Genomic DNA, 17833 nt, shown 5'->3' with positions numbered 1-17833 from the left:
GGTCAGGGCCCGGACTGAGCAGCAGACCTGTCTTCTTGTGGTTTCCAGATTTTAGAGAGAAGTTGCTGAGAATTTTCTGAACTCTTTGGCATTTACATTTTAAATGTCTTCCTACACTCTCAAAGTCATCAGTGTCATCAGTATCGTGGTGTTATATTTTGTTGTGGGTGTTTAGCTTAAAAAGTTTGGGATTGAGCCAGAGAGGACACTTACTGCACTCATGACTTTTTTTGTGTGCAACAGTGAACTCATACATTCTCCGTCTTCTTCCTTGTATTCAGAAGTTTTATTTGACCGGATTCCCTTCGGACTGTCTGCAGCTGAACTTTATTAGTCTGCTGCTCGAATTTCAACTGGCATTTAGATACATAGATAGTTATAACCTGTACTTTGTAATAATGCAAAATGAATTCTTTATCAGAACATTTCCTCTCAGTTTTTGTCATTGCCTAAATGTGTGGAGACCCCTTTGGCACCCCCTGGAGGATCCTCTGGGGGGCCCACGAGCCTTCCTTTGAATATCAGGGGGTCATAACAGAGGCAGGGAGCCTCACATTTAACCACTTACACAAAGAATCACATTTTCCCGCACCAGTAGTCACAATCTACCAGTTGCTGCAAATTATATTGCTAATGTTTCTTTTTATTTATCGATAGACAAACATAGACTAAACCTTCCTCCATTAAATTGTTCTGAAGCTATACTGTTTTTCTTCCTCTTTCCCGATGTAATAATAGCCCCCACCAGTCCTTAATTATTCATATTTTAGTAATACAATCCAAGTTAACGGTTCAAACATTAGTACATAATAAAACTCCCGAGGCTTCGCTTTTAATTTAATTCCTCCGTTTAAATTAATTTTGGGGCATGCTTGTGCTTTTAGCTTGCTCCTCCGTAGAGGCGGGGGGTGGGAGTCGGGGGGTGGGGAGACGGAGGAGAGATGGAGGGAAGGGAGGAGAGAGACGTGGAGGAATCAGGGCTCTGCTCAGAGAGAGGACTGTGCTGCAGGTGGATACAGACATACAGGTGTTTGTGCAAAGTGAGGAGACTGGATGAGGCAGGAAGAGAGAGAAAACTGAAAATCAATCAGATGTACTGGAACAATTATTACTTCCTCTCATAATTAAAAAACTTACAATTTTATGTCAGTGGAAGCTTAATTTTTGAGCATCTTGAGGTGTGACTGGAAAGAGATACTGAAAAAGAATTTGGGGATAAAGGAGGAAGAATTGAGGACAACAACTGGAGGAGAGACAGAAAAAGAGATTAGTGGTGCTGATGCAAAGGTGTCCCATCTGAAGGTACGAAAGCACAGGGAGGTAGGGAGAGAGATTGAGACGGGGGGAGAGAGGGGGCGAGCTCACGTTCAGTTGCATGTCCACAGCTCTGTGTGTGTGTGTGTGTGTGTGTTTGTGTGTATGCGTGTGTGTGTTTGAAGTCAGTGTGGCGCGGTACAATAGTTTGGGTCCCAGAGCAATCCGCTTTTCTGCTGCAGAGACCTACCAGTCAGTGGTCTCTATTGATCTGCACCCCTTCACCACAGATCCTCCCATCCCCACTGTGTGTGTGTGTGTGTGTGTGTGTGTGTGTGTGTGTGTGTGTGTGTGTGTGTGTGTGTGTGTGTGTGTGTGTGTGTGTGTGTGTGTGTGTGTGTGTTCTCGTATTTCTATCCTTGTTGGGGCCAAATGTCCCCACAAGGATAGCAAAACGTGAAACGACGTGCCTTGTGGGACCTTTTTCCGGTCCTAAGTAGGAGAAACAGTGTTTTCTTGACCATGTTGTTGTTACTGAAAAAAGTAAAAGTGCAAAAACATTTCTTTAGGGTTAGGCTTTGTTGTGGTGTGGGTTAGGGTTAGGGTAAGGGTTAGGGGCTAGACATGAATGGGAGTCAATGGACGGTCCCCACAAGGATAGAAATACAAGACTGTGTGTGTGTGTGTGTGTGTGTGTGTGTGTATCCCATTCTTTTGTATGTATTCATATACATGTGTGCTCATATGTTTTGACTGGTTCTGCGGCTTCCATCTTCATGACACTCGCCTGTGTGTGGTTGAAAATTTACCGGAATGTATGGAATAAAACGATGTGTACACGTTTACTTTTTGTGCTGTTTTATTTGTATTTGTATGTGTGCACGCGTCCGTGCATGTGTGTTTGTGTTCCTTTTTTCCTCTTGGATAGTCACAGTGGGGAGAAGAGAGTGGCATGACACAGGTGTGTGTGTGTGTGTGTGTGTGTGTGTGTGTGTGATAGCAAATTACCCTCAAAAGTCTCCTTCATTCCTCCATCTCACACACACACACACACACACACACACACACACACACACACACCCAAACTCACACACACACACACACACACACACACACACACACACACACACACACACACACACACACACACACACACACGCACACACACAAAATGTTGCACATGGCCCAGCTTGGCGGATGTAGGTTGTAATTACGGGACCTCCTGGCCTCTTTCTTTCTGTCTTTCTCCCTCTCTGCCCTCATGACCTCTCCCCCCTTTGATCTGTTTCATGTCACTAGCTTACACACACACACACACACACACACACACACACACACACACACACACACACACACACACACACACACACACACACTTTTTTCTTCTTTTTTTTTCCTTCCACCAAATCCACCTTTGTTTCTGCCTGTGCGTCCCTCCCTGTGTGTCTGAGCACTGCTTTTTGTTGTAGCCAGTGTGTGGTCTTTAATTCACACAGGAGCCTCTTTTCTGGACCGTTTGTTTTGAAACCTCTCCTTCTCTAGCATCACACTGAACTTGATAGTTGGGATTATTCCCTTTCTTAACGACCCTGGCTGTAGTGTGTGTGTGTGTGTGTGTGTGTGTGCGCGTGAGTGTGTTGGCATGAGTGTCTGTCTTTGTCTGCATATATTTTGTCAAGCACAAGCTGGCAGCTACTTGTCTGACATGAAACCCATTTGAGTGCTTATGAGCACACAGATGATTGAAGTTGATTCCTGGAGGAAACACATGCTTTGTGCTTCCTTCAGTGATCTTTGCATAATGATCAAGTGATGGTGGTTTATAGGTGTAACAGTTACAGTAATCAGTGATCTCCCACTGTGTTTCTTGTACCCTTTGTCAGCCTGATTCAGTGCAACATTTCTATTCTGTGTGCATGTATGTGCTTCTGTGTTCTGCCAGTTCTCTCAATCAGTCTTTTTTTTTTTTTACCCTCATCTTGCTTTATTTCCATGTCCATCACTGACTCCTTTCCTCCTTTCTTTTGATTGTGATTATGCTGTCCATTGTCTCCTGTTTTCTCTCATTCAGCATCCTTTGCCTCACCTTCACCTCTTCCCTTCCCTCGCTTTGTCTGCCCTTGACCCTCAGCTGGTGATGTTTTCCTTCTCAAGGGAGACAAAGGTTTAATACATGGGTAATTATTTCACAGCAGACACACACTGTCCAGGTGGCATCGGCGAGATGAGGTGATTCATTTGAGCGTTGACGTTTACTGAGCAGTACGCAGCACAGTCAGTCAGTATGTCAGTGATCAAATACCTTCAGATATGACAGGCAGGAAAGTTTTGGGTAGCGAAATTGCAGTTATATACAAGTTTTTCATGTAATTTTGACTTTTCTCATCTCAGTATCTTAGTTGTTAAACGTTCAATTCACAGCTTCATTGAATTCAGCTGCCAGGGACGTAAAGTTGTTCTATGAAAAGTAACCTGCAAACATGCAAACCATTCACAGCTGAAGTGCAGCAACTCCTGCATTCAAATCCAAACGTGCAGGTTTTTCTTTATTTTTGCTTTAGTTGTCATTAATCAGTGCTTGCATGTGTTTGTGAATGTTTATGCATATTATTTTCTAGATGCAGTTGGGTTTGTGTGTGTGTGTGTGTGTGTGTGTGTGTGTGTGTGTGTGTGTGTGTGTGTGTGTGTGTGTGTGTCTATCCCAGTGTGCATTCTCTTTCTCTCCCTCCATCTCTCTTGCCGTCTGTGCCTCTAATCCCTGAGTGTGTCAGTAATGGCAGGTCCAGGTGTTCTGCTCTGCTCTGCTCCTCCCCTTGGGACTCCTCTTCACTGTGTGCATGTGTGTGCGTGTGCATGTGTGTGTGCACGTACTCCTCTCATGGGGGGTTTAGGAGTTGTGAGTAGGGGGCTGTCCACGATCCCGTTCTCCAGAAGGGAAGGGAGGGAAGGGGAGCGTTGGGTTGGCGGTACCCGCCTCTCGCAGCTTGCTCTCAGACTTCCCCTGGGCGCAGGACCCCCCCTCTACTCCTCTCCCCCGAGACTCCCGGAGCCTCATTGCCTCTCTGTCTCTTTCTCCTCTCATTTTCTCTCCTGCTCTGTCGGAGTGTCTCACAGCCTCTCCTCAAACCCATCTCTGTGCAGATCTGCACGGAAATGCTTTACAATTGCACCAGCTTGGTTAAAATCACACTTTGCCTGTGTATTTGTAGTGCATGTACCAAGATGGGTTTGTTTGTTTACCTGTGCATATGTGTGTAACAGTGTTTGTGTTTTGAACAGCACGCTCCAGCTGCCTACATCACTTATTTATAAGTCCCACGTACACGTAGGTGAATGTGGGAGAACTTATGTGTGAGAGAGAGAGAGAGAGAGAGAGAGAGAGAGAGAGAGAGAGAGAGTGTGTGTGTGTGTGTGTGCGCGCGTTAGTAATCTTGTTGATACATCAATCGCATCCTTTTATAGTGGATGCGGTTTGTTTAAAATGATGAATGCACGCATGATCTTTTGTGAGGTTCTCGCAAAACACTTAATTGTCCGTTATTATCCACAAGGCAGTGCTAATAATGCTTTGAAGCATAACTCACCTGTACTCATTCATTACTGTGTATTGTTTCACTTATACGAGTACTTCAGTGGGTATTTCCGTTAACAACCAAGAGCCTCCTTATGAGCTCAAGTATGTGCATTTATGAGCGAATGAGTTGTGAGATTGTGTGTGTGTGTACGTGTGTGTACATGTAACTTAAGTGAATGTGTTTCTAGGTTAGTGAACGGTCTGCCAGTCCACCAAACCTCATTCTTATAAATAGATGATATAGCCGGCGGCATGCACACAATGGGACCACACCACTGTGTGTGTACGTGTGAGTGTCTTCTCCAAACTCTCAGTGTATATGTGGTGTACTGTGTGTGTGTGCGTTGGCATGGTGTTTGTTGTTTATCTAACACTCTGCCTGACAGCTGGTTCTCATTTCTGAGCGAACAAACAGCAGACAAGATGGACAGAGTGAGTGTTGGAGGAGGGAGAGACGGATAACTCAGGGAATAGAACCGCTAACCATTCCTATTTTGGTGCCTTGCTCTCTGTTTTGACCACTTGTGAAGAAGAGGTGAAGTAAATACTCGCAGAAAAAACAGGTTACAGTGAAATAAAAAGACAGGAAAAAGTAGTGAGGGCAAGGCAGAAGAGAGAAATGTGGTAAAAGGAAGCGGATGCCAGCCCTCTTTTGCCACATGGTGTGTGTGTGTGTGTGTGTGTGTGTGTGTGTGTGTGTGCAAGACACATTGTGTTGTTGTCATGTGTGTGGGACTGTTCATGTTTTGTAGCTCTGCTTTCATTTTTTGAATAATGTAGATATCAGCAGAGTAATGGAAAGCTGTTGATCCTTATAGCTAACCCCCCCACAGTCAGCCACTCACGCTTCTGAAGTTGAATCATAATGGCTTCAAGTACAGTTTGACTTCCACTTTCACTGAAAAAGTGAAATGTGGAAGCCATAATTATGTAAATGGTGATACGCAGTTGCAGTGAAAAAGATTTGCTTCAAGCAACCTTGTGAATAAATGCTTAAAGTAGAAAAAAGGATGGTGTAAAAGTGATATATGCTCATGTATTGTCATTGAACTCTCACCAAATATGACATTTTCAAATTCATTTATTCAAGCCTCGAGTTGAAAAATTCGAAAATACAATTCTCTTAAAAGAATTTCACACCAAGTCCAGCCGGCTTTGTTCCATTAGGTTCTCTCTGCTCGGCTCTTTCTGAGTTTGGGGATCTGTTTCGTCTCACTGATTATCGGCAGGTTGAATCTTGACTTTGAGTTTGAGGGGCTCAGGTTTGAATCCGGTAGCATGAGCATCCGACACTGAAGCAAACTAAGTCCTGTGAAGCCTCCAACTTTGTAATAAAGTAGTTCTGTTTTAGTCTGAATTTATGTTCTTCATCCTGTTACCTGCTCTGACCTTGTCCTCAAATGTTCAGCTGTCCTCGTGTGTGTGTGTGTGCGCGTGTGTGTGTGTGTGTGTGTGTGTGTGTGTGTGTGTGTGTGTGTGTGTGTGTGTGTGTGTTAAGCACTGTTTGATGTTTGAACATAGTGTATTATGCTGTGCAGTAGTAACAAAACTTGTCATCTGCCAGCCCACTGTCCACCCACCCCCATCCTTAGCCCCCTGCCCCTAACCTTCTGCCCTCCAACACACTTGCACACACACACAAACACACACTGCCCATATGGAGCAGTTGGCGCCCAAAAGCGTCCAAAGCAGCCGGACCCATTCCCAGGGCAGGAGGTGAGGGTCCCCGCAGCCTGCTTTCAGTGTGTGAGTGTGTGTGTGTGTGTCTGTCTGTGTGTGTGTGTGTGTGTGTGTGTGTGTGTGTGTGTGTGTGTGTGTGTGTGTGTGCGCGTCCATCCACTGCGTCCTCGTGGGCTCAAGACCCGGACAGACTGCTGCATCGTCCTTTCTCGCTGCCCTCGCTGTGGCTTGTATTCATATGATGCGTGTGTGTGTGCGTGTGTGTGTGGGTGTCCCGACAGACTGCTTCCCTTGCGAGCTGCAAGGACAACAGCAGAGGACTGTGGGTCCTCGAAGCAAAGGCCAGAGTGCCTGCCATGTGCGCGTACGTGAACTGCTGCACCCAGTCAATATGGAGCCATATTTGTTTTGAGACGCATGCACTTATGAGCCATGGCGTTATGGCTACCTGCTTGTGATGTTCAGGCCCTCTTTTACCAAGGTGCCTCCACTTGACCTCTGGAGGGGTCCTGAGGCGTCTGGCATTAAGAAGCTACCTGGAGGTCGTTTTGAATCCTGGAAGTTGCAAGTTGTGTCCTCCATGGCCACCGAATCACCTCATCAGACTTGTTTTCCTCAAAATTATGAGCCAATTGTGTTTTGTGACAAGCTGCATTGTGCTGCTAAAGACACTGCCATCTGGGAATTTTGTTTCCTTCAAAGGTTTGTCCGTAGCCTGCAACGCTGCTTTGGTAGGTGTCAAAGTAGCTTCCACAAGGATGGCAGAACCCCATTTTGTAATTTGAATATTGTCCAAAGCACAGGACTGCCTCTGCTGGCTTTCCTGGTGCCATGTGTTCCCCAGGTAAGCCAGGGACACGCACCCACCCATCCACATAATTTAGCAACATGATTCATCAGACAAGCCAAATTCTTCCTTTCCTCTGGGATTCATTTCTGGTGCTCCTGTGCTTATTGTTTGAGTTTCCCATAGTGGATCAGGCTCAGCACACAGGAATCCTCACTGGTTTGGAGCTGCACAGCCTGCACCAAACAGAGATATTCTGACACCTTTTTATCATGTTCTGCATTCACCTCTCCAGTAATTTGAACTACAGTAGCTTGAATGTTGCCTCGGATAACATGAGCCATCATTCCCTTCGTATATTAATGCCTTTAGCGGTTCAACAGATGAAGAATTGCCTACTGTGCACCACTTTTTCCAGATATTGACCACTGCAGACTGGGAACACTTCGGAGATGCTCTGACACAGTCCCCATAAAACACAATCAAATTCTTTGTCTTGTTTTGACAACGAGAACAAAATGTTTACTTGCTGCCTAATACCCACCAACTAAAAGGTCCCATTATCAGGATCAATTTCGCTGATTGGTTATGTGTGTGTGTGGACCATAGTGTAACATTCCTCGATCTCCAAATGTCTTTTTGAAAAAAAAGGTTATATGAGAAACAGGGTAGAAAAATGCATCATGTTTTGTATGCTGTGCAGCAGAATGAGTTCTTGTTCCCACTTCTCCTACAGCCACATTAGATAGACTACGCAACAGGTAGTTCCAACCAAACAATCTGAGTGGTCAAAGAAACCTTCCTACTGTGCAATTCTCATAATGCATGGCAACCAGTAAGCTGCGCTTAGCTTACTGGTTGCCATGTCAACTCATATTGTAATCACAGAGCCAGGTAGGGATCTTTCTTCTATTCTCTTGTCCAGCTTTTCAGAAGTACCGTGCGTAGTATGGGGACAAGCGTTCGGTTTATTCGAGCACGGTGTAGCTAATAAGCGGTTCATTACGAATGTTGTGCTCCCTGTCAGTTGGTGACATGGGCTCCGCCACATACATGACATCAAAATGAAGTAATAGACTGTTTTCAAATACCTTCACAGTCAGTTGTGCTGTCCCGCCTCTTAAAAAGCAAACAAACACAAATTGTACAATTTGTCAGAGAATTACAAGTTTAGATTTCGGGCTGGTGCCCATCAAAATGATTTTCAGCATGAATCTGAAAGGATAGAACGTCTATTACTCTGACCTGCAGGATGTTTTTCAGCAGGAATAGAGGCAGAGCTGGAGAAATTACAAGAACCAGATGCTGTTTTTCATCAAACTTAACTCAGTATTTGATATTGAATTGCTTTCTTAATTGTGTTTGTGCATGCATGTGTGTGCCTATATGACACAGTGAAAGCCAGACTGAGTGTGTACTGGGCTGCCCAGAGTGAGCCAAGGGTGGAAGTTGTTTTTCTGCCCCCTGCAGTGAGTCTGGGGCTGTGTGTGTGTGTGTGTGTGTGTGTGTGTGTGTGTGTGTGTGTGTGTGTGTGTGTGTGTGTGTGTGTGTGTTGCACGCCTGGGGCAGCCTGGGGCCATCGGAGGGGGCCTAGGGAGCGGTGGAAGGAGGGATGAGTCGAGAGAGGGATGGAGGGATAGGAGGGTCAGCGGGGGTCTCGCAGGAAAAGGTGCAGGTCTGGGCCGATGGCCAACTGGAAAGGTGGAAAGGAGAGTGGTTGGATGGGTGGAGGGTGGGGGTGTGTGGAGAGGAAGCAGCGAGCGGAGGTGTGAGGGGACAGGCAGGCTCATAGGAGGATTAAAACCTGAGCAGGTAGATTGCTCAATCGAATGGATCACGGACAATTTCATGAGGCTGTCGGGTTCCAAGTTATGCTAAATGATTCTATGCATTTTATTCTAAGATTAGAATTTGTGGTTTTTATAGTGCAGTTAATGTGAACCTCTCTGGTTTTCTTCAGTCTTCCACCTTTATAAATGTTCCGTATCTTTTAGTTGTGCCCGTTTGAGATTCTTTTGGATGGATTTACATGGACTTATTTTATTCTCGCAGTCATTTAAGTTAATTACCTACAACATCGTGCGACATGGATCACTCATCACTGAGTCCACTTCTTGAAATGCTGTTTTATGTCGACTAATAATCCGCATGTTTAACTCGGCAGATCACTTTGTGTATTATTCATTTATAATGTTAATTCAGCTTTCAGCATGCAGCTGTAGTTAGTAGGCACTTTTAGCTCTTGTAGTAGCAGCACTGGGACCGGAAACCTTTTTGCTGCTACCAGCTGAGCTCCTTTGATTCAGACATCAAAGCAATATAAAAGAAAGAACGCATGACATACATGGATTGTTTTTTCCATTCCAGGCATTTAGCTGACATTGTTAACCAGAGCAAACTAAACGAACTAATGTTCTTGAGTGCTAGGTGCATGTCGAGTCACGTCATTTTTTTCAGGTTTTCTTGATACACTTTGTAAGATTTGCGAAGGACCTGCTTGTTCTTATTGTTCTGTTCTGGATAAGAGTCTGTAAATAGTCTCCAAAGTTTCTTTTAATAACGATTTCATCTTATAAACCGAACAGCTTTCATATGATTTCCCTCTGTGTGACAGTCATGACAAACTTAGTGGGTTCAGATAGGGGGGCAGTAGACGGGGGTGGCAGAAACATAAAGAGAAATCGATCAGCGTGTGTGTCTCTTCATTAGAGTGTTTCACCAAGGCTGTGTCCTCCACGTGTTGCCTCACTGTCTGGCCTATTAGAGAGACATGCAGGGAGTGTGTACGTGTGTGTGTGTGTGTGTGTGTGTGTGTGTGTGTGTGTGTGTGTGTGTGTGTGTGTGCGCGCGCGCGTGTGTTTGTTTGCATGTACATGTTTGTGTGTCTGTTGCTGCAGGTAGGCTCAGGCAGTCCGTTTAGTTCCTTTCTGGTCTTTTCCAGTTTTTTCATTACAGACCCCCGGGTTCATCTCCTCTTCTCTCTCGTCTTGTCTCCTCTCCTCTTTCTTTTTTTTTTTTCTTTTCGCCTCCTCTTTCATCCCGCCATCTCTTCCCTCTCTTCTGGAGTTCAGAGTCTGTCCATCTGGAACATCTCCCCCCGCCTCCCTTTCTCTCCCCCGGTCCCGTCCAGGCCGAGACACAGGGGTGAAGGCCAACACCAGTAGGGGAGAAACTGTTGGAGAGACGGAGGGACAGAGGGAGAGATGTCAGTGCTATAATGAGTAACAACATGAAAGGTGACGGAGGGAGGGAGCGAAGGAGGGAGGTAGTGGAAGAGAGATGAAGACAGAAGAGTAGTGGGACTGCTGAGGACAGAGGGAGGGACGAAGAATAGAGGGAATGGATGGGAAAGGAGAAGACTGCAGAGTGAGAGATAAAGCGGGAGCGGAGCGGTTGGGGCCCCGCGGTCCACTCCGCTCCGCTCGTTCGTTTTCATTCGCCAGAGAAGAACAGAGAGGAGGAGGAGGAGACGGGGGTAGGAACAGCGTGTGTCGGCGTCCGCCTGCTCCTGCCTGTTTCGTTTTCTTTTTTTTAAAAAACACTTTCTCTTCCTCTCTCTTCCCCCCCCCCCCCCCCCCCCCCCCCCCCCCCCCGCCTTCTCCGATCCCCCTCCCTCGCCCATCCATCCTCCTCATCTCCTCTCCTCTCGAGGATTCTTCTCTAATTTAACTTTTCATTGAAATTTTCTCCGCTCCCCCCTCCCTGTCCTCCGGTTTCTCCCAGTTTGCCATTCGGCCTTGTCTTGCCAGGTCCCCTCGTGGCCGACTGACAAAGGCGCCGTTAAAAAGCCGTGTGATCCTCCATTTTAGCGCCAGCCACGCTAGTCAGAGGATTAGGGCTCTTTAATGACGCTAATCTCTCCTCCCCTTCTTTCTCAACATCCCTCCATCCCCCCTCAAAAAGTGATTTCTCCCTCTTGCTCTGGCTGGATCTCTGTAGTACAATTCCCCCCGTCTCTCTCTCTCGCTCTCTCCGTCTCTCTCTGTCTGTCCTCATCCCACTTTCCCACCTCAGAAACATTTCTGTTCAACTGACTCACACTGGCGCCCATAATGATCCACATGTGTCCACATGAGTACTGTGAAGACACGTTCAACTTTGGTTTCTGGGGTTTATTTACGCTCTTGTCTCCGTCTTTGTTCCTCTAGCTGGACTGAACGATTTCTTTGTGTCTGCTCGTTCTCGTTGCGTATTTTTAACAGCACTAGTCAGTTTCATATTGCCCTCACACAGAAATCTCCTGACTGGATCCACGGTTCAGTCAGTGAAATTCTCTCTTACTTACAGACAGGGTGCAGTTTGCTCGGAGGGCTGGATGGGATTTAAACCCTTCTGGTCCGCAGCTGACACATCATCTTATAATGAAGCTACAAAGCCTTGTTGTTCCAGAAAGAGATCATTAGTAATTTCTACTACAACCTCCACCCTGCTTCACAAAACCAAAGCACCTGCTTAGTCGTCTTAAGACCTTTAAGACCAGCTAACTTTAGAAATATTGGTTGATTCTGGAGACTCTTTTTAAAAGCAGCTACAGACTCGCATGTGAAGTTTAAAATGCAACATAAACTTCTGTGTGAAGTGCAGTATAAATACATTTTAGTTACAACTAATAATTAAAAAAGAAACTGTCAGAAGAAAAAGCGGCCGCTGCATCACTAACCTTTCTCAGACTTCTCAGTGTTCCCTGAACGTTGTCATGAGGGCAGCAGGAGGTGTGTCTGCATTTTATAGAGGCGGTGTATTCCAACACCGGCATTACTCCATGCAGATGGCACATTTACGAGTATATTTTTGGAGGCTGACATTTCAGGCCGGCCTTTTGTTGACGTCACTATCGTCGAGAGGACTTAAGTGTGTTTTACCTCAGATCCATCTGCAGAAGTTTGAGGGGTAATCTTACAGTGTGGATGTTCCATCGACAATAGACACCAAATTGCACAACAGTCCTTGTAAAAGGAACGATGATGATCTCAGTGACTTCCACACAGGACGTCATACACTGAAGAATGAAACATGGCCATCTGGGTAATATCTCTTATTTTCCTCTATGTGCTGCCTCTGCCTCTTATCTCTAGCTGGACTCTTCATCTTGGAACAAGATTTTCTGCACTTTTGTAATGTATTAAAGCCAACAATTTTTGTCTCTTATCTGCCAGAATTCATCTAACACCAAATGCATACCATCCTCAGAGACACATTGCAAACATTCAAATTTACACATTTTTCCTTTTTAGCATAAATGTATGAGCACATGATAAATATGAAAAATATGATTGTATAGTTATATTAACTACTGAGAAAGTTCACTGCCTCACTGCCTGATGTATTTACCTTGAAAATGTGATACTTATATTAAATGTTGGAGCCCACAAAACTAGTTCTGAAACGTGCCGATGCAAATCGTTTGATTAAAAAAAAAAACCCTTCGAAATGTAGCATTTAAAATCTTTGGTGCTCTACTTGTGAAAACCAAATTTTTTTGAATGTCCGTAGTTTTGCTTCGAGTTTTATGGTGAATTTCAGGTCTGTTAATTACTCAATGCACAACATTGTAGCCTGACCAGTGAAGTAAATCATTTTGTGTTACATTTGCACAAATGATCCATTTTCCTTTTTTGAATTACTGTTTCATAAATTAAGTAAAAGTCTCCAAAACCTTCTGAACCGAATCCAAAACTTTTTTTTTTTTTTTTTTAATTGCAGTGGTATTTCATAGTTTTCCTTTGAGTTTTCGGCACATCTGACTCTGGCTTCTCATCTTGTTCTCACCCGTTTTCTCTGATTAATGTTTCTCTCGGTGCACAGATTTTTACTCGCTGCTCCAAAATGACACATTTTCACTTTTCACCACTCCCATGCACTCCTTCATCCAACTGTCCCATCTTTCTTTCTCGTCTCGCTTTCAGGCTTCATGTTGATATCTCTATTCCATATATTTTCTTAAGCCTCCTTTTTTTATGTTTTCCTTCTTGCTTCCAGTCAAATTTATAATTCAATGCGTTTACGGGTTTTTTTTTTTTTTCAACCCGGACCCCCCTGCAGAGTTCTATTTGCTCATCGCAGTGCCTACATTTTCCCCGCGATCAATTCATCACAAGAATCTGTTTTCCACCCCCTCTCTGCTAGACGTAATACACAGTAGACTCGACACGCACGCTCGCACACAGAACACTCACACACACACACACGCAGGAGTTGGTTGAGGTAAAATGATGTGTGCTTTGGAGAGGCTTCTAAAATTATCAGGAGAAACTTTTTTTTTTAACTGCACATGTGTCGGCGATGAGTGTTTGCGTTGCCGAAATAACACGCTCGTAATGAATATTGGCACATGTGACTTTTCCCTTTCTCACTCGAGTTTCCTTATTTTCTCTCCTTTGATTTGTTGCTGGCCTAGTTGATACGTCTCTCAGATAAAAGCAAAGAAAACAGCCTTCCCTCTCCTCTCTTCATCTCTCCGCTCTCCTTTACATTTTTCAGGCAAATGCTAAACAGCCTGACTGTGCTGCTTCACAGAGTGCACAAAGAAGTACAGAACAATATCAAGCATTATTCAGCCCCCTCTTTTGTCGCCTCAAATCCATTCTGAAGTGTCTATTAAAGGAGTCGTGGCCTTTTTGTCGCCTCTGTGCCAGACTACACAGGAGGGGGAAAAAAGGGAGAGAGGGGGGAGAGAAGGAGGGGAAAAAAAAAGGGAAAAGAGCAATGCATAATCTCCTATGTATGACAGATAAAGGGAGTGAATATCGCCATCTTTCCGCTCTGCTCTCCACATCTCCTAATCGCTTTTCCGACGTTTCAATCTGCCAAGGCCCTAATGAAAATATGATGAGGCGGATCTATGGTCCTTGGGGACGGATGGAGGGATGGGAGGGGAGGGATGGAACGAGGGATGGCTGCAGAGGGAGGATGAAGGGAGAGAAAATACACTCTGTCCTTATTTCTGGGCTCCATCGGGGATACATAGTTCTTGGAGCTTTCTATTTAGATGTTGCTACTGCCGGAGTGTGTCTCTCTCTTCTGTTTCGTTCTCTCTTTATCTCTGCCATCCTCATTTTTCGTCTGTGTGTGTGTGTGTGTGTGTGTGCGCAACCAGGATAAATGTGTTTATTTTTTTGTTTATATCCTCTTTTTTTCTCATCCGAACTCCCACAGGCTGCCTCTCCCGCCTTTCGCCTTCCAAGAAAGATGAAACTTATTCTTAATCATTCTAATGCTCCACGTTTTACCTCCACTTTTTCTGCCTGTGCCCACCTGTCTCTTTTTTCCAGAGCTGTGCAGCTGCGTGCAAACTGTAAATCTCACGTTTTTTTTTTTTTTTTTTTTTCTGCTGTAGAGAAATCTCATATATCTGAACCTTTTTTTCTTTCTTCTTCTTCTTCTTCTCTGTCAGACGGTGACGATGACCCTGCGGGTCTGTCCTGGGTGCCTTCCTCACCTTCCAGTAAAGACATTGCGTCGCCTTCCCAGTTGCCCGATGGCTGCTGTGACCTTGGCATGGCCACCGGTGGCGAGGAGGAGGGAGGCGCCGGCCTGCCGTACCCCTGCCAGTTCTGTGACAAGTCCTTCAGGTATCAGACTCCTCAAATATGGTTCTCCAGTAGGCTGAAACAGCACGTCACCGTACACAAATAACACCCCTGTACTGTATGCCAGTATTACGCTGGTAAAACCGACCACGAAGGCGCACAGTGAAGGGAATGAGGTGAATACATTTCTCACTCACCTCTCCCGGGACTGAGTCAAGACCCATTTTAAGAACAGCTGTCACACACACACACACACACTCACACACACTCAGTATCCTCTATATTACTCACTGTATCGAGCTCTGTTATTCTGAGCGTTTTCTTCTGACTAACTACAGACTTGAAGTTTTGCTTCCGCGACCGCATGTTTCAAGCTGCACTCATTGTAATCATCAGTGTTTCCCAAGCAGTGCGTACTGACCCAAAATCACATTTTGTGTAAGTTATTATTACAGTAAACAGGTAAAATACCTGGTTTTTCATTTCGTCACTCTTTTCCCCTGAGCAATGAGCAATGGAAGCCTATTATTACTGGCAGGGTTAGGTGGTTAATGGCATTTTTTTCTCTTTGGTATCCATTTATATTGAGCCATTTATACTTCAACATAATTTGAAAATTTGAAAATTGCACTCGTGGAGTCTTATGGATAAATGATTGTTTTTCTTTGTTGTGATTTTTGAGTTTTTAACATCAGTAAAAAAGAAAAAAATCCTTCCAGATTTTTTTTTTCAATTTAATTTATTAAAGAAAATTTGTTTTTTAGTGCAAAAGAGACTAAAATCAGAACAGTTCCACAATTTTAATGCTAATAATTTCATCTGAGGCCTTTCTTGCTAGATTTTTATTGAAATGATACAAATGTATTGAAACCCATCTATTTATCAAGTTAATTAGATAATGAACCTATCGTGTTCCTCTTTGACATGTGTGTTGTCTCACAGTGCTTTTGACTGTTTTTCTCATAGTATGTTTTAGATTTTTAAAGTAAATAAATACTTCCACTAACACAGCAGCGTTTGATTACTTTTAAAGCGGAAATACCATATGTTGTTATTTTTCCTGAATTCTGAAAACCTCACTTGAGCTACACATTTTTCATGTGTAGTTCAGTTATTTTATTTTATCTTCTGTGATCGGTGTTAGTCTGTTGAAAATGTTACTAAATATGTTTATCTTGATCAATTGCTGAAGAGCGCAAAACTCCCTAGCTTTACTCAAAAATTGTAATAAACAGATTCAGAGTAAATCTTTCTTTTTATTAGTTTTTATATTATCAGTAGCTCTTCAATTTTTTTTCGTAGTCAGGAGCAGATATGTACAATGAACATGTCAAAACAACTTAATATCTTTTGGTCTTAGTTGCTTTTTACACATCTAATATCCACTTTTTGTTCGCAGCCGACATGTTTGAAATGTAATACCTTCATTACTCCTGCTTCGTCGTCATGTGCTGGCTCCTCTTAACTCGTCTCTTTCTGATCCCCGCCAGCCGTCTGAGCTACCTGAAGCGACACGAGCAGATCCACAGCGACAAGCTGCCTTTCAAGTGCACCTTCTGCAGCCGTCTGTTCAAACACAAGCGGAGCAGAGACCGCCATGTCAAACTCCACACAGGTACGTTCACCGCGCCTCCATAGATAGTCCGGTATGGTTCTGGTGCGAGCCCCTTCAGGTGCTTTCACTTCAGCATGATTATGTGATGATGAGCGGCACTACTAGGACTACAAGGACAATAAATCAGATGTTTTAGCATCAACAGGACGTAACTGAAGTGATCGTCTGTGATTGAACTGTCGTCGTTTCACAGGAGATAAGAAGTATAGCTGTCAGGAGTGTGAAGCTGCATTTTCCCGCTCTGATCACCTGAAGATTCATCTGAAGACACACAGGTAGCTGCTTCTCATCTCCACGAAATCAAAACAACTAGTGGATTGAATTGATCTTTAATTTTTTTTTCTTTTTATGTGTTTTTTTTTTTGTTTATTAAATTTTTGTGTCTAGCTCCAGCAAACCTTTCAAGTGCAGTGTGTGTAAACGTGGCTTCTCCTCCACCTCGTCTCTGCAGGGCCACATGCAGGTAAAACACTTCACATTTAGGCTTTTTTATTTATGTACTTTTTTTGTCTGCTGTTAGAGCGGTTCATTCCTGAGCGTCTGTGACTCCGACAGGCTCATCGGAAAAACAGAGAACACCTTGCGATGAGGAGCGAGCGGGATGGAGGCAGGAAGGGAGCAGGAGGAGAGGCCGACCTGGAGCAGGACCTCTACATGTGCGATTACTGCGAGGAGACGTTCAGCCAGACCGACGAGCTGGAGAAGCACGTCCTGACCAGACACCCGCAGCTGTCCGACCGAGCTGACCTGCAGTGCATCCACTGTCCCGAGATCTTTCTGGACGAGGCCTCCCTCCTCACGCATATTGAAACCCAGCATGCCAACCGCAAACACAAGTACTGCAGAGTTCTGCTTCCTTAAAGCTGCTTTTTGGATAATCTGAAGTGCCTCATCAGTTTTACCAGTCCGCTTTTGAATCCGCAGGTGTCCCGTCTGTTCGGAACAGTTCCCCTCTGTGGAAGACGTCTACTGCCACTTAGACAGCCATCGTCAGCCCGACTCCTCCAATCACAGCGCTGCCAGTCCGGACCCCCCGCTGGGCAGCGTCGCCTCCATGAGCTCGGCCACGCCAGACTCCAGCGCCAGTCTGGAAAGAGGCTCCACGCCCGACTCGACGCTGAAGCACATCCAGGGCAGCGAGCGAGGCCGCAGGAGAGGCACCGACACCGGGGAGGACATGGGCATAAGCCTGGGACATCAAGGTGGAGGTACGGGGGTCGTATGAGGGGGAAATTACGAACAACAGCAATTCTCTTGTGAAACAACGTGAGTGATACTTGATTTGCTGTAAAAACACTTCAAGGTAGAGAAGACGTGTTCCAGATTTGATTGACATTGTCAGTGGCCAGTTGTTCAGGACAAGGACAACTTTCAAAAATTTTAGTTTAGATATT

The 17833-nt window shown here is 44.8% G+C and overlaps 1 protein-coding gene across 4 annotated transcripts in view; it reads left to right on the top strand.

Annotated features, from left to right (window-relative positions):
• znf423 (zinc finger protein 423) overlaps positions 1-17833 on the top strand; it is a 153653-nt gene that overhangs the window by 56575 nt on the left and 79245 nt on the right. For all 4 annotated transcript variants that reach the window (XM_030096376.1, XM_030096375.1, XM_030096377.1 and 1 more), the window contains 6 exons: positions 14689-14866; positions 16315-16439; positions 16633-16714; positions 16827-16902; positions 16995-17275; positions 17364-17647. In XM_030096376.1, coding sequence (XP_029952236.1) covers positions 14689-14866; positions 16315-16439; positions 16633-16714; positions 16827-16902; positions 16995-17275; positions 17364-17647 — 1026 coding nt within the window. The remainder of the gene's footprint in view (positions 1-14688; positions 14867-16314; positions 16440-16632; positions 16715-16826; positions 16903-16994; positions 17276-17363; positions 17648-17833) is intronic.

Source organism: Salarias fasciatus, chromosome 7 (genome assembly GCF_902148845.1).
Source record: "Salarias fasciatus chromosome 7, fSalaFa1.1, whole genome shotgun sequence".
In the NCBI taxonomy this organism is placed as follows: domain Eukaryota; kingdom Metazoa; phylum Chordata; class Actinopteri; order Blenniiformes; family Blenniidae; genus Salarias; species Salarias fasciatus.
The sequence above is the reverse complement of the archived record's forward strand: the minus strand, read 5'-3'. Positions and strand labels throughout refer to the sequence as shown.